The sequence below is a fragment of the Brachycentrus maculatus genome, unplaced genomic scaffold (genome assembly GCF_059751285.1).
Source record: "Brachycentrus maculatus isolate JH-2025_06_01 unplaced genomic scaffold, ASM5975128v1 h1tg000452l, whole genome shotgun sequence".
Lineage (NCBI taxonomy): Eukaryota > Metazoa > Arthropoda > Insecta > Trichoptera > Brachycentridae > Brachycentrus > Brachycentrus maculatus.
The window spans coordinates 1230001-1253663 of record NW_028281199.1 but is presented as its reverse complement, the minus strand read 5'-3'; the positions used below and the strand labels follow the sequence as shown (position 1 = coordinate 1253663).

General features: G+C 33.2%; 1 protein-coding gene across 2 annotated transcripts in view; it reads right to left on the bottom strand.

The window, feature by feature from the left end:
- The window catches only part of LOC148302450 (sialin-like), a 52320-nt gene that overhangs the window by 23888 nt on the left and 4769 nt on the right, over positions 1–23663 (bottom strand). For both annotated transcript variants that reach the window (XM_088271573.1, XM_088271572.1), the window contains exons 2-4: positions 10954–11168; positions 1361–1445; positions 388–536 (exon numbers count right to left, since the gene is read on the bottom strand). In XM_088271573.1, coding sequence (XP_088127699.1) covers positions 388–536; positions 1361–1445; positions 10954–11168 — 449 coding nt within the window. The remainder of the gene's footprint in view (positions 1–387; positions 537–1360; positions 1446–10953; positions 11169–23663) is intronic.

The following is a 23663-nucleotide window of genomic DNA, read 5'->3' as shown; positions in this document are numbered from 1 at the left end:
TAGGAGTACCTAAATATTATTAAAAATATTGGTATGTTAAAAAAATATTTTATTATTTTTATACTGGTAACATTCTTAACGTGTCCAGGAGTGAGTTTTTTTTAGATATGTTATTTTTACTTTATTTTTATTTTTATATTAAGTCGATACTGTAAGCAACATATTTTATTGAATAAAAAAAAACATATGCACCAGTAGTAAACATGATTTATCGAAATATGGATAATTTTGACATAAATCATGTTTTGATATAAATCATGTCATAAGTCATGTTTTGTATTAGTCGTACACATAGTCCTGGACAGGTTAATGATAAAAAATACAAATCGGTAGGTAATTTTCCTAAATAAATAATGGCAGTAGAGATAAAAAATGCAAAGAACTCACCCCTCCGATGCCTTCCCCTATACGCATTGCAATAACAGCAATGTGATGAGCTTCAGCCATAACAGGGGTCAGGAGAGTGCACACAATGTTAATCAGAACACTGAAAAACATCACCCATTTTGCTGAAAATAACTCTGCCACTCGACCGCCTGGTACAAAACAGAAAAAATATATTATTTGTCTTGCTAATTGGATCATAATTTTCAATTAGTTTATTTGACATCTATGTTCGTGCAATCAGTTTGCACTGTTGCTTCTAAAAATACTCGGTTCGTTTGAATATTATATTGTTACTGAGTAGCATCTTGCACATTCCACACAATAACGGTGAAATAAATAAAAGTTTATGGCGGATGAGGTATGAATATTTTTATAAGAAAAATAAAATGATTTTAGATTTTTTTTTCTGAATTCATATTTTAAAACAGAAAAGCTTGAAGGCAGTTTGTAGACTGCATATGCTCCAGGTAGGGAGCGGATATGAATGAATGATTGAATATTTTGACATTGATATATTGACAGGCGTCTTGGCATAGGTTGGGTAGACGCTCAACTGCAAAACTGGCCTCGGTTCGATTCCTGCCAAGTGCAAAATAAATTCAAGAAATATTTTCAATTGGTCTGGGTGTTTGTGATGTATTTTCCACATTTAGTTTTCCTATCCTTACAATCCTACCTGCAGACAAGCCTTTACTATTAGAGCCTCTATAGGCTTTGCTGGTTATTCCTTTTTTTTTTTCGTTTGTTTCTAATCCAAACTCAATGGTGCATACGGCACTGTATCATATCAAATCAATGTCAACTTGATCTTTAATTATAAGAAACAACGTGATTAGTCCCTCACTATAGGGTAATATTAAATCTTGTTTTAGATCTTGTGATTCTTTGAATGTTTTTATCTGGTATTATGGGTAACATGTGAATTTATGTCATTGCTATGAATATAACAGTAAAGTGTAGGATAGACACCAACCTGGAACCTGTGATACAAAATAGCCCCAAAAGTAACACGACAATATCATCCCTTGAAGTGGTTCAGACCAAATGAAGGGTCCATCCTGTAACAACAAAAGAAAAATTAAATACATTATCAGCAATTTTGTTATTAATTTATATTTAGAAACTCTTAAATACGTCTTACACAATATCATTTTTAACCCCTTGACTGAGGCTGACATAAATCTGTGACAATATACAAATGTGTAGACTACACGACTATCACAGATAGATCTTCTTTTTTACTTTATTAACAGTCGTAGCCAATTTGTACATAATGTATTACATGTTGTTTACTTTATGACTAAATAATATGTTTTCTCTTTTTAAGTACATTATTGGTTCGAGAAGTATTTAACTAAACAAGGATGAACATATAAAAAACATGGAATTATGTATTAGCCTGAAATAATATAATTATTATTGCTTTGTAGTTAGGAAGTGACATATTCCAGATATCTATATGGTCCGCGAAATCATTCGGTGTATAAGGGTATTGAATCCAGACACTGGCCGGCTGTTATTACAATAAAATATATGACGGTTTCTCGTGTTTCTGGTTGGCGCATAAATATTTATTATTTGCAATAACAAATGACAGTATAAAATATTATTTAAAATTTTGTGTAAATTAATCAGATCACTATCACTCTATTTTATAGAATTTAGTAAATATAGCAATTGATTATAATGCAAATAATCCCCAGGTGAATTTATTTTGAATTTAACATACTTCAAAAAAAATTTTTGTACCCTTTCTATAGATTGTGAATGAATCCAGTAGTTTGGCGCACAAACTGATGAATTGTAATCCAATTGACTCCTTACTAACGTTGTATACAAGAGTTTGAGTGTAATTATACTATCGAAGTCTTTAGTAATTCTTTGAAATGAAACCGAGCATTCTCATACTGGTTATTTTGTTTATGTGAGATGGAAAGCTGAGTTTGGTGTCGATGGTTACAACTAGATCTTTTGATTATTTTTAGATAGATGTATGATTTGGTGTTGCCTAGAATTTAAAACAAAATTTCCTGAATTAAGAAATCAATTTGTAATTAATTTTTGCTTGAAAAGTGACTTTTTATTTATATGTACTATGTATGGACATCTGTCCATATTTTTGCTTCATAAAATTTCATTCTTTTGAAACGTCATGATAGGATTAAAAGTTCATGATATTCTTAGAATATAGTTTAGCATAACATCAATATAGAATGTATGTGTGCGAGTACTCATCTCACATTTCATCACGGCTCACACTATCAGACAAGTTCATAAGTACGTGTTTACTGTACAAATAATTTTTATTGAGAAAAAAGTTTAAATACTTGCTTTTATAAAATCCAACACTTCAGCGTCCGGCTGAAGATGACCTTGGTCATGTTGAAATTATTTATTTGATGAATATGTTGTCTGTTATTTAGTATCTTATTGCTGCAGAAATAAATATTTTTGCAATTGACTGAAACACTAAGATTGAATGCAATACCAACATGAAAAAAATTACATAAAAAAAAGAACAGGTAACATATATTAATAAAAATCCGCCTCCGTAGTGGTCAGCTCGCTTGGCTACCGTACTGTAGGTCCCGGGTTTGATACCCAGCGGGGGGGGGGGGTGTCAAATAAATATATGTGATTTTTCACACTAATATTTATTAAGTATTACCCTGGACTGGTACCTGAAGCGGAGGGCTGATCACCTTTCCTTTATGTGTTAACGATCAAGATAACACTGCGTTTATATGATGCAGTGCCCTATGCACCATTGGGGTGCGGATAAGGGTTTGAATGAACGCCATTATCAATGTTTTTAAAATATATATATATATATATATATATATATATATATATATATATATATATATATATATATATATATATATATATATATATGTATATATATATATATATATATATATATATATATATATGTAGATATATATATATATATATATATATATATATATATATATATATATATATATATATATATATATATATATATATATATATATATAATATATAAGGAAAATAATATATATTGGAGCAAAAGAAATGTACGTGGATAAAAGCGACGTAACCTAAACCTATGTACATGACGACTTCCTCACAATGCAAATATTTGTTGTGTACATAGATAGTCGTTATAAATTCATGACTCAAAATCAAAAATCCGTTTTTCCTTTAATGTTATCATAAAAACGCGAAATAGATATTTTTAGGCCAATAACAAAGGTACCTAGCTACCGTGCGAGTATCTGTCACACAGATAATGCTTGTAACTAGCATAACTAATAAAATTTTAACAAATCACAAAACATTTGATAAAATCTAGTGACCTATCTAGGTGAAACATCAGATACATATATTGATTTGACATTTTGCGAGTAATTTTTTTTAATCGATTTATCAAATATGGCGGCCAGTCAACAGGGCGTCAGACAATTTCCAGAGATTGTTGAACTATTTTGAAAACACGTATTTATTACAAAAAATGGGGGCATGATGCATTTGAAAATATACCAAAAACGCCGAAAATCCACTTCAAGATCTGAGTAAAATTGTAAAACATTTCAATGCTGCACTTTAAATTAATTGAATTTTTAAAATGTATGTTTGACTTACATTATTTATTGATTCGGCATTAACTTTGTGGAATGACATGTTGAATTTTTTTTATTATTTTGCTCGTTAGTTTTAATTTTCACCTGTCGATGAAAACATTTGTAAGTTTTCGAAACTAGTCGTGTATAAAATAAAAATAATAATAAATAATCGTCGTGTAATAAGTGGTTTATTACAAGTGTTTTTTTTAAATAACTTTTACTTATTCACATAATGGAAAAGTATTGTCATTTTTTATTAATTGTGAAATGCGGTATACAATTTTGATGAAATAAATAATTCAATATTATGGTATTGAATTAATTAAAAATATTTATTGTAACTGCAGACAGTTGGTGACACGAGTGTTTGATAATGTCTTAATAAGACGAAACGCCTCATATATTATCGTCTATATGTAAATAAAAGGGGAATTCAATCCAATAACCGTGTTTAATTTTGGATATATTACCCAACTCATTTAAAATACTTCAATATTATGTTATTTTATCAAATAAAAGTAGTACAATAAAAATAAAATATGTAAAGATATCGATATCTAGTATGTGGGAATAACGCACGAAGTGGAGGAGAATAAATAGTTTCGAGCCATGACAGCGTTCAGTGATCGAAGCGTGATCCATACAAATTATATCAAATTGACAAGACAAATTACTCATTATTCCCAATTGGAACGCGTTCCAAATAAATTGCAATGAGCATCATAATAATTTGGTCTGCAATTTTATTGGGACGTTCGACGGCTACGTTATAGATAATATTTATATAGGAATGTTTTATGTTCGTACATATATATTAAATAAAGATACTGCAGAACTAATTTACAAAACAATCATTCTTCCACACATAGATTACTGCTCAACAGTGTTATTTTTAGCAAACGAAGGAAATCTAAATAAACTAGAAATTGCACAAAATAGGGCGATGAGAATAGTTCTTGGGAAGAATAAATATAGCAATGTAAAAGGAATGAGAGATGAACTAAAATGGTTATCTGTAAGAAGAAGACTTAAATTTAATATGTTGATATTTGTACATAAATTTTTTCACGATAAGTTGCCAAAATATTTTAAGGATAAAGTTGTCTTAAACAAAAATTGTCATGAATATGCTACTAGACAAAAGGATAAAATAAGACTACCATTATTGAAAAGAGCTGAGTCGCAAAATTGCTTGATGTATAAGGGTTTAAAAATGTATGATGAGATGCCTGAATGTATGAAGAATGAAAAGTGTCTGAAAGAATTTAAAAATAAATGTCTAAGTTACTGTAAGGAAATGTAAATATATAAAGATGATGTAAATGTATATCATAGTTTATATTAGTTTTAATATAAGTTAACATAAGAAATAAAAAAAATATATATATATATATATATATATATATATATATATATATATATATATATATATATATATATATATATATATATATATATATATATATATATATAAATACGGTGCTTAGTTAATTTAAACAGGGCTTTTATTTTCATGTAACGCGGTGGAACGGCGTTCCGGCACCTTTATTCATGGATATTTATTATTTTAATTTTTAAAAATTAATGAGATGAAGCAATGTTTGCGCTTACGTAATTACAATCTAAATTCATATATTATTTATGAAAATGATAAAATATGGTATTGTTATAAATATTTAAATGATATTTTAATGCATTTTTTTTAAAGCGTGACATGACGTGAGTTCCGGAACCTTTTTATGTTTTAAAGCGCTGGTTTTATATTTTATAATTTAGTGTAATAAATGGGTGCTTTAAATTCTATTGAAAGATCAAAAGACCTTCATGTACCATAAGAGGTTTTTGGGTAAACAAGCTATTACATCAAAATGTATCACCAGTGGGAGGTGGCACACAACTTCCTACGTAAAATCAGGAATGTTTAATCGTCGATAGCATCCGTAAGTATGCAAACGACGAAATGATAACATTCAATAAATGGTATCTGATCAATCCACCGTAATGCTTGATACAAGTGATATTACATATAACACCACTCTGAATGTAAAAGCCCTATCATGATCGAGTAGCTTACTGTATATACGAGTACCATACTATGTCAACAGAAAATCATAATTAACTCACTGTCCTAACGTCTGCAACTATATAGATTATAGAAGTACCTAATACACAGTGGCGTACACAGATAAATAATTAGGGTAGGCAGTAGACGTTTTTTTAGAGGAGGGCTAATCACCTTTCCTTCATGTGTTAACGATCAAGATAGCACTGCGTTTATATGATGCAGTGCCCTATGCACCATTGGGGTGCGGATAAGGGATAAGGGTTGTAGAGGTAGGTAGTAAAGTAAGCTACTAGTAAGGTACTACTTAGTCAGGTAGGGCAGGTACTGGTTGCGTTTTTATATGTCACGTAGGTAAGTTAAGATAGGCACTGCTTTTCTGCCTATATGGAATGCACGCCCTTCTTAATGAGTAAATAAAGTATAATATTTTAAAGAAATAGAAATACAATTCAATATTGATATCAGCATAATTTTATAGTTTGCGTATGTAGGATAATACCTTGGCAACGTCCGGTATTGCTACCCCATCTGGTTTTAGGAGGCAAAAAAAACATGTTCATATCATGACAAAAGTCGATGACTAAAGAATCGGCGGGGGTGAGGGAGATTTTTGCTGAAATTGAATGTATATTTTCAAGATTTAAGGTTTTTATTTTATCAGTTTCATGAAATTTATTTTCACATTTCTGGATTTCTATTTTATTTAAACATCTTTTGACGCTTGAATGCCGCCCGCGGACAATTGTCAACCTAGACGACTATCTCATCGCTTGGCACCTATTTCTAAATATTATTCAAATGATTAAATATACATATCTATTGGAGGGGTATTTCGGTGTCCGTGAAAATAATCTAACTGCATCGTTCATGCGCAAACAAATCGTAGTCGTACAGGAGAAAGTGAGCAACTAACAAAACGTAAAATGTTCAGGAGGGCCATATAAGTCACTTTTGCTAGGCAAGAAGTTGAACATCAATGCAGTTAGTCATTTTTAACAAGTCAATATATCATACTTCCAAGTTTAAACTCGCTTTGGGATTTTTTCAGGGCAATATTAAGCTAGTAAGATATCAAATAGTCAATAATCACGTTTTTGTAAAAAAAAAATGCACTTGGTCACTTTCTCCTGTAATGGTGTACGAAATGTATGCACTAACTTAGCGAGCTCCGAGAATATTTGTATTGTTTTTGTGATCAATGTCAAATAATATAACGTGTATTATTGGTTACTGGGTTACGTTCTAAATATATGGTGAAAATCAAGTCCGAGAGTATTCCATTTTGAAATCGGTACCCCATTAGTTCATGTTTAGAGGGTCTCAGTGCTGGGTAATAAAGGAATGAAATGTACCTATAAATACACGTTCCTATCCTGAAATAAACCGACATTAGGGAATGATCTTGACACACTTTGTGCATTGTGTGCCGATGTTGTGGTACAGACGCTGGACGCATCTTTTTAATGTCTCTGAGGGTATGTATTGAGGTAAATGAGAATAAATGCATAACCTCGACAATGATTTCGCGAACCATATCACTTACTATCCGCCAATTACTACACGGAATATGTCACTTCCTAACTATAAAGCAATAATAATAACAATATTTCAGGTTAATGCATAATTCCTTGTTTTTTATATGTTCATCCTTGTTTAGATAAGTACTTTTTGAACCAATAATATAGTTAAAAGAGAAAACATATTATTTTATCATACAATATGTAATAAAGTATGTAAAAATTGGCTATGGCGTTAATAAAGGAGAATAAGAGAGAGAAATATTTGCGTTTTTACTGTTTATAAAAATACTTGAATTTCATACTATTTCTGTGGGCCTAAGCGGCTTATTATCAAATGTCTCCGAGGATATTTATTGAGGTAAATGAGATTAATTTCAAAACCTCGGCAATGATTTCCCGGACCATATCGATATCAGAAATATGTCGCTTCCTAACTATAAAGCATTAATAATTACAATATTTTAGGCTAATGCATAATTCCTTGTTTTTTATATGTTCATCCCTGTTTAGGTAAGTACTTTTCGAACCAATAATATACGTAAAAAGAGAAAACATATTATTTTATCATAAAGTAAACAACATGTAATATATTATGTACAAATTGGCCATATATTAAGTACTTTTCGAACCAATAATGTACTTAAAAAGAGAAAAGAAGTTATTTTATCAAACAGGTATACACACGTAATATATTATGTACAAAATGGCTACGGCCGTCAATAAAGGAAAAAATATTACTACCCAGAAATTACAGCCTTTTTGAGTTTTTTTAGCTACTGATTAATTTAGAACAACACAAAAATAAATTCATAAGTATTCTATTCCATCTGCATCCAAATGGTGCATAAGGCACTGCGTCAGACCGACGTGGTATTTTTATAAAAGAAGAATAATTGTGTTTTTATTATTTACAAAAATACTAATCTCGGTTCGAATCCACTCTACTACAATTTGAAACCTATTTTCAATATTAGTAGCCGCTTAGGCCCACAGAAATAGTACGGAATTGAAGTATTGTTATAAATAATAAAAACACAAATATTTCTCTTGTCAATAAAAAAATAATAAAAGGCAGGGCTTTTTCCATGTAACGCGGTGGAACGGCGTTCCGGCACCTTTTTTTAATGATTTTTTTTTAATTTTCATAATCAATTATACGAAAAAACGATTGCATGTACGTAATTAAAATCTTTATTTATATAATTCAAAATGATAAAATATGGTATTGTAATGAGTGATATTTGAATGCATCTAATTTTAATAAAAAGCTTGACATGAAGTGAGTCCGAGAACTGTTTAAAAAAAGCCCTAATAATAAGGAAGTTACTAAATTAATAATATAATTTGCCATGCCAAACGCAAGTAGCGAGGCAATACAAGACGCAAATATCCGCACGTCGCCATCGAAATGCTGATAAAAATGCACGAAGTTCAACGACACTCGAAAATGCAGCATTTTTTTTGCACGCCGAAAGTAGTGTCCCAAAATATTCCGCGCAAATACTAGGAAAACTTTGTAGGGCACCTTGGGAGAGCGTGCAACGAGACACGAGAGTGACGCGTGTGCGTGTGCCGGCCCGGCGCGGTGTGCGTAGGGTCCGCCTACAGTTTGAGAACTGTAGATATTATATGAAATGAAACAATGTACGTTACTGTCATAAAATAACAAGTATGTATATACTTTTTTCCACATATCGCTCACTCCTTTCAACAACGTCATTTATCAAAAAACTTGATTTTTCAGGAGATCGTTTTTAAAGTTTAACAATAAAATGAAATGTATTGAAAATAAATATCAAGCCACTTATTGAACTTTTTATTGTGCAACAGATCCTTTTAGGAATAACCTGATTTTTTTTTCTCCGTTTTAATAATATTTAATATTTTTAAAAAAATAATTTAACAATACCTTTTCTTCAAAACGCACTTTCTGCCCTGTAGCGGGTAAATATTAAGTTAAAAATATGCCGCTTTAGCTGGGATATAGTACATTGTATGGGCATTTCGAAAACATGCACAACTTAAAATTGACGATTTTTGTCGTTGAAAGGAATGAGCGATTTACATTTTCTCCAGCGAAGATGGACTGGACTGTTTGCACTCGAGAGAGATGTCGGAATTAACATTTAACATACTCTACTATATTCATATCGCTGGTTAAATGCCAAAGGGCCAAAACGTAAAAAAATAATTAAACTCTTTAATTTCAAAAATGCCATCTAAATTGTCAACATTTTGATATTCGAAAAAGACATGACTCTAGCGTTAGAAATGTCCATTTCTAACGCTTGAATCATGGATGTCTTTAAATATGAAAACGTTGACGATTTAGATACCATTTTTGGAATAGAGTTTTTTTGCGTTGTTGCCCTTTGGCATTTAACCAGCGATATATGTAAAACCATTTTTAAGAGTATCATTGTATTTGTATTAGAGTAGTTCAAAATACCAATAATTTCATTTGCAAATTTCGTTTTGAAACGGCAATATTTTGCATCACATGGTTTGTAATTTTGATTCTTTCGGTCGAAACAACTAATGACGTCATACAGCGCCAGACATTCAAACTTTTTCTAGGAATAAAAATATAAATAGTTTAACCTTTATGTTTCCCTTATTCATGATGTGTTATTATTGGCTAATAAATTAATATGAAAAATCACAAGACTATCGGTAACATTCTTATTAAAATCTGTAGAGAAGTAAGGAAGATATGAAGGTTTAAACTTTAGATATTTTAATAAAACGAAAAACGGACACCGCTATACGTCATTATTTTTATTATTATTATTCACACTATTTTTCTTTTTTTTTCACATCTCATCAAAGATGAAGAGGAATATAGAAGTCTCGGCATTTACGGGGGTTACGACCGTCATAGGCTGGATGAAGTGATCACTTTACACACTTTGCCATTCACCAATTCAGTATTGAGTCGGATAACAGTTCAATCTTTTTGGATCCAACAAAGATATGCTATCAGAAATGAAAGGAAATAGGGCAATTATTCAATTCAATTTATTCAAGAATTAATGTATACAGTACAAACAAACTTTTAGGCGTATACATTAAAAACATAAAATGAAAAGTAAGCAAGAAGACTCTTGTTAAAGATGTAGAAGAATCCCACTTCGGAATACTCCTTCAGACACATGGAACAGATCAATATCCAGTGTGATATTGTTCAACATAACGGTAGCTCTTCCTACAGGCATAACCATCGGTAGGCTGGTCCTGTATATAGGAATGTGAAACAATCTATGCCGACACTGTCCTTAGGGAACATGCAGACCAATGCTCTGAATAATTTCAGGATTATCGATCATACCGCACAACAATCGATAAAAATGCGTAATTAAATACACAAGCTTACCTCTGGAGCCACGGTGGCGTTGGAAGATTTGCAGGCCTCCTCCACGGGCCCCGCCACCGCGTGGCGCTCGGAGGCTTCGTGGGCCCCCGCGGCCGCCAGGGCCGTGTGGTTCAGCATGCCCACGAGGGCCACGGAGAGGTTCACCTTCAGCCCGTAGATGATGCCCATGCCGATGGAGCCCAGGACGGCCAGGACATAGCGAGCGGGAACCCATTCTGTAGAAGAAGAAAGACATTTCAGACCGATTTACGTTTGACTTCGTTCTTTCTTGGGGACTTGTACAAATAAACAGTTGTTCCGGACATGCTAGACGGACCGGCCCTGAAAAGGGCCATTGGCTATAATAAGCTATTAAGATGTTTAAGCGGTGTTATAATGAATGAATACGTAAGAATTAATTGATTCACGGTCGACTTCGTTCTTCTTGGGTGACTTGTACAAATCAGTATTTGTTCTAGACGTGCTACACGGATCGGCCCTGAAAATGGCCATTGGCTATTACATAATAAGCTATTAAAATATTAAAGCGGAGTTATAATGAATGGATACGTAAGAATTTATTGATTCAAGTTCGACTTCGTTCTTTTTCAGGGACTTTTTCAGGTACAAATCAGCAGTTGTTCCGAGTGTGCTAGAGTCTAGCAGCTAGACAGACCGCCCCTGAAAAGGGCCGTTGGCTATAATAAGCTATTAACATATTTAAGCGATGTTATAATGAATGAATACATAAGTATTATCGATTCACGTTCGACTTCGTTCTTCCTTGGCGATTTGTACAAACAATTGTTCCGGGCATGCTAGACGGACCGGCCCTAAAAAGGGCCATTGCTTTTAATAAACTATTAAGCTATTAAGTGATGTTTGTATTAAATGTAATATAAGCTAACTAAATAAATTCAAATTAAAATAATAAAAAAAACTGAAGGAACATCGCCATCTTGGATTTTCTTTATCGCACACTGTTTTATCGGCGGAACACTTTTTAAATTAAAAAAAAAACAAAGGAATTTCTTTAAATATTAAAGAAAACAGTTTTTTGCGCATTATAAATACATTTTTATTTGTTTCCATTAAGTCTCGATTGTTTGATCGTCTGCCCACAAACAACTTGAGTCAATATTAGTTCCAATATCGAATATGTAGTATGAAATATTATATTCGGCTTTGAAAAATAGATTTATCAATATTATATTTTTTATTTTTTATTATTTTTTTTATTTTTTATTTTTTATTTTTTTCATAATACATAGATACATTCAATATACATATTCATTTCATATACACATTTATTATACGTATTACGGCTCTTTAGGCATGGCCTGTGTTGAGCCATACAATTTATACAATCATTATCGATCATTATACAATGTTATTAGTTCATTTATACGATGATATTGCATAAATGAAGTGCCTACCGAGATGTTAACTCAATTATTTGATGTGTAACTCGGCTGTCCAAACTCAAAACACAGAAGGGTCATTTTTTTGTAGTACGTTTTTTTTATATGTATTGTAGTATGAAATATTATATTCGGCTTTGAAAAATAGATTCATCAATATTATATTACAATGATATTGCATAAATGAAGTGCCTACCGAGATGGTAACTCAATTATTTGATATGTAACTGTTGCGATTGTCCATCAATCTTCATTCAGTGTGCGATATCGAAATGAGGAAAATTGTGATACCGATACCAACTAAAAAATCAATACCGGTATACAGTATTATGAAATAGAACAAATTATTTTTTGATATTATTTTTTTATTATTTTTTGACGTCTCATCAAAGCTGAAGAAGAATATGGAAGTCTGGGCGTTTACGGGGTTGACGACCGTCATAGGCTGGTTTAAGTGATCACTTTACACACGTGTAACATTCACCAATTCTACCCATTATTGACAACCACACTATTCAAATTCTTGGAAGTTCTATATATATGAACCAATTTAGAAACCTTGTTCTTGAATCACTAGAACTTCACTAGAGACATCTATTGGTGAGATGTAAAGAAGCTTTTTTATTAAGCAGAAACTCTTATATAAATGTTGTAAATAGAACAATATTAATGCGATTTATTAAATTTATTTTACATTACAATTTTGAAATTACACTCGAACTCGGTTATAACGAGGATGAAGGGACCGGCTGAATTTGCTCGTTATAACCGTTACTCGTTATATCCGAGAATATGTATTTTTCTTAAACATACCTATCACATGAAGTATGTTATCTGGAATGGTCACATAACATAATGTGTCGCGATTGAAACAAAATTCATAGAATTCACCCATTACACACATGTCACATTTTTCTGTCAATCCAGTTTTCCTATAAAAATTGGAAAATCCTGTGTGCTTGAGTACAAAACCATTGTAACAGTTTCAGCAAAATTTGTACGAGCACAGCTTCTTTTTAAACACCAATTAGGTAGGCACTTAGTATCTCAACTATTGTCATACACGAAATCCGATCCCGGCGGCATCGGTCTAGTTAATTGCCCGGTCGGATTTTAGCCGAAATATAGCTCGTTATAACCATGAATAAATGTATGGCGAGAATCAGAAACCAAAATGTCAACGTATTTTTCCCCGTTATAGCCGAGATCTCGCTATAACCGTGCTCGTAATAACCGAGTTCGACTGTACATGTATTACGACTCTTTAGGCATAGCCTGTGTTTAGCCGAAATACTTACATGTTACAATTTAAAAATAAATAAAAATACGAGACTTTATACAATATATACAAAAACAATTTATAGTAGAAAGGTTTTATAATAAAATAATTACACCTGGACTTTGATAAATTCTATTTCCACCTTCTCCCTACCAACGAGAAGCAACCATCGACGGACATTGTTCTTAAAAACGTGATCACTTTTGGAATTCTTAAGTATTATCTTTAGATATTAGATGATTAACTTTGTTACGCTTAAGCCAGCCAAAATTCAATTTAATTGATATTAGTAATGTTAGTAAATAACCACTCACCGACTACTTCTGTCTACCGGTTTCGAGACGTACCCGTCTCTTCGTCAGGACATACACTACAATTTAACAATCATGCGAACAACACTACACCACACCCACTTAGTACTATTCACATACACTATCACTACACATGCAAAACATGCAGAGCGAGTTGTTAGTCCCACCATGCTTTTGGGAAACAACAACAAAAGCATGGTGGGACTAACAACTCGCTCTGCATGTTTTGCATGTGTAGTGATAGTGTATGTGAATAGTACTAAGTGGGTGTGGTGTAGTGTTGTTCGCATGATTGTTAAATTGTAGTGTATGTCCTGACGAAGAGACGGGTACGTCTCGAAACCGGTAGACAGAAGTAGTCGGTGAGTGGTTATTTACTAACATTACTAATATCAATTAAAATGTTTGACCACAAAGTAAATGCTTTGAATATAAATAATAAAATTCAATTTATTCAATATTTTTATAATAGTTATTAATACATTACAATACAAGTTTAAAGGGTAGGTAAACATTAAAACATAAATTAGAAAGTAAGCAAGAACAATATTGTTACAGATATAGAATAATCCCGCTTGGGAATATCCCCTCAGACACATGGAACAGACCAATATCCGACGTGATATTGTTCCTCATAGCGATAACTCTTCCTACAGGCATAACCATCGGTAGGTTGGTCGTGTGTATAAGAATGTGAAAGAATCTGTGCCTGTCTAAGGTAACTATCGGGAACATACAGACCAATGCTCCGGATAATTTCAGGATTATCGATCATACCACGCAATAATCGATAAAAATGTGTAATCAAATACACATTCCTTCTAGTCTCTAAACTATTGTAGCCAAGCATACCCTGGAGAAACTCGGTCGGGTAGAGCCAAGGATAATAGCCGTACTCTCTCATGTAGAGATACCTCAGATACTTCTTTTGGACATTTTCCACCATAAGAGAGTACTTAAGCTCATGTGGCCCCCAAATCATTGAACCACTCTCGAGTCTACTTCGCACCAAGGAGTTATAAAGAGTTCTCAGCACGCGGGTATTTTCGAAAACCCTGGCAGTACGCAGAACAAATCCTAACATTTTCAATGCATTACCACTGACCGCCTATATATGATTGTGAAATGTCAAGGTGCTCACAAACCTAACGCCCAGATCCCTAACATCCGACGCTCGCATCAGATGCCACGTCATGAGCCAGGTCAAATACCAGGACATAAGTCCTGGGATGCTCAGACTACCATCTTCTTTCATACAAAGAGGAACGATAGATGTTTCATATCAAGACACCTATAAAGTAAATAATTATTTTCTTGAATGTTTTTCGCTGATACTTTGTGGCACATTTTATAAACATTATAAAATAAAACAACTTTGTTTTAACCACTTTTTGTTGGTACACTTTATCCAACCGGTGGAAGTTTTTGGTAAGGGAAGGGTAATTAACTATGAGTATTTCAATGTTTTAGAATTTACTGCATAAACCCTGATGATGACAAGGTTCTTGTCGAAACCGGTTATATAAAGTTTCAATAATTCTATCTACGGATAACGAACCTATTGGTTATATTATCTTCCAAGGTCAAAATTGGCTGTCAACCCTTATGGAAGTCTTTTTCAGTAACCTTATAGTATTTGACAGCTGTATATGTTTGAAACTTCTTATATGTTTATATTTGTCATTAAGCTTCTGACAATTCCCGCGTTTCATTGCTAAAATGAGATAAACTTATTTGTGTTCACATATCTCACCTAATTTGTTTGTTATTTTAACAAAAAAATACAATCAGCGCCGTCGGCAACCGCAGTTTTAAAATAATAGATAAAAAATGTTTATTTATAAGACAAGGTATTTATGTGTATTACAAGAGTTGAATTTTTATTAATCTAAATATTACAAACTGAGCAGCTGGCAAGACACGAAGAGAAGAGAATATTTCTAGAGCGGAAAGCAACAGCAACAATAAATTAGCGGAGATCGGCAGTAAAACTGTTCATAAATTTTTTTAAGTGCAATTTTTTTCAAAAGTGGGATTTGCGTTTACTTGCCATAGAAAATACTCCTTGCCTTAATATGCGATGTACCTACAAGGATTTACGTATGCCAAAATCAGTTTATATGTCTTAAAAATGACAGTGGATGTGTGTATTTTATCTTTATTTTATTATTTCGTCCGCCTCCGTAGTGCAATGGTCAGCACACTCGGCTGCCGTTCTGGGGGTCCCGGGTTCGATTTCCAGGAGGTCAAATAAATACAAGTGATTTTTTCACTCTAATATTTATTCAATATTACCCTCTAGACTGGTACCTGTAGCGGAGGGCTGATCACCTTTCCTTCGTGTTAACAATCAAGATAACACTGTGTTTATATAATGCAGTGCCCTATGCACCATTGGGGTGAGGATAATGGTTTGAATTGATTTTTGTTTTTAAAGATAAATATTTGTGTTTTTATTGTTTACACAAATATTTCAATTTTATAATATTTCTGTAAGCCTAAGCGGCTCGTTATTAGAAATAGGTATCAAATTGTGGTAGAGTGGGTTCGAACCGAGAAACTCTGACTTAAGAGTCCGCGACACTAACCACGGGACCACAACCCGACATATAGTCAAAAAATAAATTAATAAGGTTCATTCCTAAAAAAAAATACAATAGAAAGAAAAAACAATACAATAGACTGAATAGACCCTATGGATTCAATATCTTATATCAATCAAGATTTGTCACATAGCTCATTTATTTGTCGTATTCGTGTTGTCATATTTTCTAAATAAGAATCTAAATCTGACAGATCTTTATGTCCTATTGCCTCATCAAGTTTTGTCAACTGCATACCTTCTTTTGCACATTTTATTTAAATTTTTCTTTTCCAAAAATTTGATATACCCACACTAAATGAGGGACATCTTGTGATGACGTCTCATCACATCCACAGGTAGAGTAAGTATTTCATATGCATACTTAGTACTATTCACATACACTATCACTACACATGCAAAACATGCAGAGCGAGTTGTTAGTCCCACCATGCTTTTGGGAAACAACAACAAAAGCATGGTGGGACTAACAACTCGCTCTGCATGTTTTGCATGTGTAGTGATAGTGTATGTGAATAGTACTAAGTGGGTGTGGTGTAGTGTTGTTCGCATGATTGTTAAATTGTAGTGTATGTCCTGACGAAGAGACGGGTACGTCTCGAAACCGGTAGACAGAAGTAGTCGGTGAGTGGTTATTTACTAACATTACTAATATCAATTAAAATGTTTGACCACAAAGTAAATGCTTTGAATATAAATAATAAAATTCAATTTATTCAATATTTTTATAATAGTTATTAATACATTACAATACAAGTTTAAAGGGTAGGTAAACATTAAAACATAAATTAGAAAGTAAGCAAGAACAATATTGTTACAGATATAGAATAATCCCGCTTGGGAATATCCCCTCAGACACATGGAACAGACCAATATCCGACGTGATATTGTTCCTCATAGCGATAACTCTTCCTACAGGCATAACCATCGGTAGGTTGGTCGTGTGTATAAGAATGTGAAAGAATCTGTGCCTGTCTAAGGTAACTATCGGGAACATACAGACCAATGCTCCGGATAATTTCAGGATTATCGATCATACCACGCAATAATCGATAAAAATGTGTAATCAAATACACATTCCTTCTAGTCTCTAAACTATTGTAGCCAAGCATACCCTGGAGAAACTCGGTCGGGTAGAGCCAAGGATAATAGCCGTACTCTCTCATGTAGAGATACCTCAGATACTTCTTTTGGACATTTTCCACCATAAGAGAGTACTTAAGCTCATGTGGCCCCCAAATCATTGAACCACTCTCGAGTCTACTTCGCACCAAGGAGTTATAAAGAGTTCTCAGCACGCGGGTATTTTCGAAAACCCTGGCAGTACGCAGAACAAATCCTAACATTTTCAATGCATTACCACTGACCGCCTATATATGATTGTGAAATGTCAAGGTGCTCACAAACCTAACGCCCAGATCCCTAACATCCGACGCTCGCATCAGATGCCACGTCATGAGCCAGGTCAAATACCAGGACATAAGTCCTGGGATGCTCAGACTACCATCTTCTTTCATACAAAGAGGAACGATAGATGTTTCATATCAAGACACCTATAAAGTAAATAATTATTTTCTTGAATGTTTTTCGCTGATACTTTGTGGCACATTTTATAAACATTATAAAATAAAACAACTTTGTTTTAACCACTTTTTGTTGGTACACTTTATCCAACCGGTGGAAGTTTTTGGTAAGGGAAGGGTAATTAACTATGAGTATTTCAATGTTTTAGAATTTACTGCATAAACCCTGATGATGACAAGGTTCTTGTCGAAACCGGTTATATAAAGTTTCAATAATTCTATCTACGGATAACGAACCTATTGGTTATATTATCTTCCAAGGTCAAAATTGGCTGTCAACCCTTATGGAAGTCTTTTTCAGTAACCTTATAGTATTTGACAGCTGTATATGTTTGAAACTTCTTATATGTTTATATTTGTCATTAAGCTTCTGACAATTCCCGCGTTTCATTGCTAAAATGAGATAAACTTATTTGTGTTCACATATCTCACCTAATTTGTTTGTTATTTTAACAAAAAAATACAATCAGCGCCGTCGGCAACCGCAGTTTTAAAATAATAGATAAAAAATGTTTATTTATAAGACAAGGTATTTATGTGTATTACAAGAGTTGAATTTTTATTAATCTAAATATTACAAACTGAGCAGCTGGCAAGACACGAAGAGAAGAGAATATTTCTAGAGCGGAAAGCAACAGCAACAATAAATTAGCGGAGATCGGCAGTAAAACTGTTCATAAATTTTTTTAAGTGCAATTTTTTTCAAAAGTGGGATTTGCGTTTACTTGCCATAGAAAATACTCCTTGCCTTAATATGCGATGTACCTACAAGGATTTACGTATGCCAAAATCAGTTTATATGTCTTAAAAATGACAGTGGATGTGTGTATTTTATCTTTATTTTATTATTTCGTCCGCCTCCGTAGTGCAATGGTCAGCACACTCGGCTGCCGTTCTGGGGGTCCCGGGTTCGATTTCCAGGAGGTCAAATAAATACAAGTGATTTTTTCACTCTAATATTTATTCAATATTACCCTCTAGACTGGTACCTGTAGCGGAGGGCTGATCACCTTTCCTTCGTGTTAACAATCAAGATAACACTGTGTTTATATAATGCAGTGCCCTATGCACCATTGGGGTGAGGATAATGGTTTGAATTGATTTTTGTTTTTAAAGATAAATATTTGTGTTTTTATTGTTTACACAAATATTTCAATTTTATAATATTTCTGTAAGCCTAAGCGGCTCGTTATTAGAAATAGGTATCAAATTGTGGTAGAGTGGGTTCGAACCGAGAAACTCTGACTTAAGAGTCCGCGACACTAACCACGGGACCACAACCCGACATATAGTCAAAAAATAAATTAATAAGGTTCATTCCTAAAAAAAAATACAATAGAAAGAAAAAACAATACAATAGACTGAATAGACCCTATGGATTCAATATCTTATATCAATCAAGATTTGTCACATAGCTCATTTATTTGTCGTATTCGTGTTGTCATATTTTCTAAATAAGAATCTAAATCTGACAGATCTTTATGTCCTATTGCCTCATCAAGTTTTGTCAACTGCATACCTTCTTTTGCACATTTTATTTAAATTTTTCTTTTCCAAAAATTTGATATACCCACACTAAATGAGGGACATCTTGTGATGACGTCTCATCACATCCACAGGTAGAGTAAGTATTTCATATGCATCATATGAATTTGATTTTTTTTGCTTATTAGTCATACCCATGATCATATGATTTATGTGATCGCTAGCGCGAATAACCAGCCGATGACAAGCGAAGGGAGCTGAAGTGCATTTCGTAAAAAAAAACATCTTTTCATGGCCCACTTGGTTGTAAAAAAAGGACAGTTTATATTTATGACAAAAAACTAAAAAAACTAACTAACTAACCATCACGCCGCTTCCCCGCAGGGGTAGGCAGAGAGAATAGAGCGCCACACCACTCTGTCCTTGCAAACATTCTTCGCCTCTTCCACGTTCATGCATCTCCTCATACATACCCGCTGATTGTTACGACTCCTAACCTGACCACTTTCAAGTATTTGGCATACCTGATCGTGCCATGTTTTTTCGGTCTTCCTCTGCTTCTTTTCCCGCTAACATTCGCCTCATAAATTTGTTTTACCGTTCTTTCCTCACTCATTCCATGACAAAAAACAGAGGCTTCAATATAGGTTCTTAGGATTTTTCAAGGTAATTTTTTTTTTCAGATTTTCTACGCGCTTATTTTTCAACAGCATTTATTAGGTCTTTACAAAATATTTTAAGACATTTTTATTTCACGGTTTAATTTTTTTTACCTGAAAAAATCATTCGGCGTATTTTATTTTGGTGGGATACCACGTGCATAATTACGTCATTTAGACATACGAGGTCTTTTTTATTTATTAAAAAAAGGCCAAACTGTCCCCAACAAATGAATCAAAAAGATTACTACAAAATTGTTGTTTAAAAGCCGGAATGACCCTGACAAAATAGTATTATTATTTACTGCCACTTTACGCAGAATAATATAAGAAGTACATAATTATTTTTCATATAAGTATCTACTATTTACAACATTTTGAGTGTGTCCAAATACTTGTTCACAAAATCTGGATTATCTCCAATTACAGGAGTTATTTTCATATTATTTTTTGACATCTCATCAAAGATGAAGAAGAATGCCCAGACTTCCATATTCTTCTTCATCTTTGATGAGATGTCACAAAATAATATCTACTATTTTATTAATGCATCCTATATAGCAGAGGCTCTTAACCTTTTTAACTCGCTAGGAGATATTGTATTTTTCCTTTGCCCACTTCATATGGAGTCGACGTTAAGTTTTATTTATCTTCCGATAGTATGTAAATTGAGTGAATTTAATATTGGAGCAAAATGATAAATTTCATAATGATGCAGTGATTCTTGCCGAACTTTTCCACCACGGTAGCCAAATACACTGATACCAAGGAAGCGCATCGCGTTCAGTATGTGACCGGCTACGTTGGAGGTCACACGTGCTTTCACGGGCAATTTTTAGAAAAATTCAATTACGTCAACTGTCAACTGGGTTTAAATACAATTAAGTGGCAATTTATCGTATAATGGGGTTTAAATGAATAAAATAAGAAAATAAATCCTAACTTTTTGTTAATTATTTCCATTTTTGTAAATAAATAAACTTCAACTTCAAACCGCACCGCACCCCAATAGTGCATAGGGCATTGCATCATAAAAACTCAGTGTTATCTTGATCCGTTAACGCATGAAGAAAAGCGCAGCCCCCCGCTTCAGGTACCAATCCAGGGTAATATTGAATAAAAATAAGAGTAAAAAATCACTTATATTTATTTGACCCCCGCTGGGAGTCGAACCCGGGACCTCCAGAGCGGTAGTCGACCGTGCTGACCATTACACAACGGATTTCGACAAATAAATAAAAAAGGTTTAATATATTACTAAACAAACTGGCTAAATAAAGCATTCCAGAAAATTAAAAAAAAAAACATAAAAAGAAAATATTTTTCCTAACACTGAAGTATTACAAGTCCAAATTGAATCAAGGGAGACTTATAAATAATCGCGTTCATTGTCATATTTATTAATTTAGCACGCATTCCGCGCTTCAATTGCTAATAATAAATAATAAAACCCTTATCCGCACCCCAATGGTGCATAGGGCACTGTGTCATATAAACGCAGTGTTATCTTGATCGTTTGCACATGAAGGAAAGGTGATCAGCCCTCCGCTTCAGGTACCAGTCCATGGTAATATTGAATAAATATTACAGTGAAAAAATCACTCATATTTATTTTACCCCCCTTGGGAATCGAACCCGGGACCTCCAGAACGGTAGCTGAGCGTGCTGACCATTACACTACGGAGGTGGACAATTGCTATGGAGAAATAAACATAATTACATCTCGGCTGTCCAAACTTAAAACACAGTAAGGGACATTTTTTTGTAGTACGTTTTTATGCATTTTTGGAATAAGTAGAATCTACTTAGTCCAAAAATGCACAAAAAACGTACTACAAAAAAATGTCCCTTACTGTGTTTTGAGTTTGGACAGCCGATCTGCTAATTGAAAGTATCATGAAGTCACTTTAAGAGGTGCTTTTCGTTATTAAAATAGGAAAACCACAATCGGAAAATTCTATATTTATTAAAACTTTAAAATAATAGAACACATCGCTCACTCCTTTCAAGAACGTCATAAATCAAAATACTTGATTTTTCAGGAGATCGTTTTTAAAGTTTAAAACTATAATAAAATGTATTAAAAATAAATATCAAGCCACTTATTGAACTTTTTTCTGTGCAACAGATCTTTTCAGGTAAAACCTGAAGTTTTTTTCTGCATTTGAAAAATATTTAGTTTATTTAAAAATAATAATTAGTCAATACCTTTCTTCAAAACGCAAAAACAACACTTTCTGCCCTGTAGCGGGTAAATATTAAGTTAAAAATATGCCTCTTTTGCTGGGATATAGTACATTTTCTGGGCATTCAGAAAACATGCACAACAGAAAATTGACGATTTTTGATTTATGACGTTCTTGAAAGGAGTGAGCGATATTTTTTTTTTGGTCGTAAGAACTTTGATTACAATATAATAAACTTGTCACTATCCATAAAGCCAAAAACGTGATTTTTCAGGGGATCGCTTTTAATGTTTAAGAATAGAATAAAAAGTATTCAAAATAAATATCAAGCCACCCATTGAACTTTTTACTGCGCAACGGATCTTTTTAGGTAAAACCTGAATTATGTAAATGATGAAATATAAATAAATAAACGAAATTAAGAAATGAAGACTGTAAAAAGCATATCAGGCAAGAGTCTTCGAGATAGAATAAGAAACGCCAGGATCAGGTAAAATGCGAGATCGAAGATGTCGTTAGGTGGGGAAGACAACAGAGGAGACAATGGTATGCGCATGTGAGGAGATCCATCCAGATTCCTCCACATCGCACTGTACGGCCAACCCCATAGCAGACGACTCCCGGGCGGACCACCAAAGAGATGGATCGATAGCTGGGAATCGACATCGCAGGAGGAATAATCCTTCCTAAAAACAGGCCACAAGGCCTACACCAAGAAGAAGAAATGAAGAATGGATAAATATCACAAAGTGTGATTATTGGCTAATAAATTAATATGAAAAATAACAAGACTATCAATAACAATCCTATTAAAATATGTAGAGAAATAAGGAATATATGAAGGTTTAAACTTTAGATATTTTTACAAAACGAAAAATGTGCGTTCGCATACGTCATCAAATTTCCGTCATCGAACGTTTTATGACGTCATATAGTTTATTGTCTTTGGTTTATAGAGCTCTAATAGTAGTAGTGTGGATTGTTTGTTCACCATTACACTACCATTTGTGTTATACAAATATGAGGGTGGACCATAGACATCAACAAATAGAGCCGCCAATAATTTAGCAATGTTATCAATATTAAAATAACGTCATTCATTGCCAACTTACGAAAATAACGTTTTTTCGAAGGCGAATATTCCGAAAGAAAATGATGAATGAAAATATTAATTATATCGGCTGTTATAAACACAAAACGAGTCG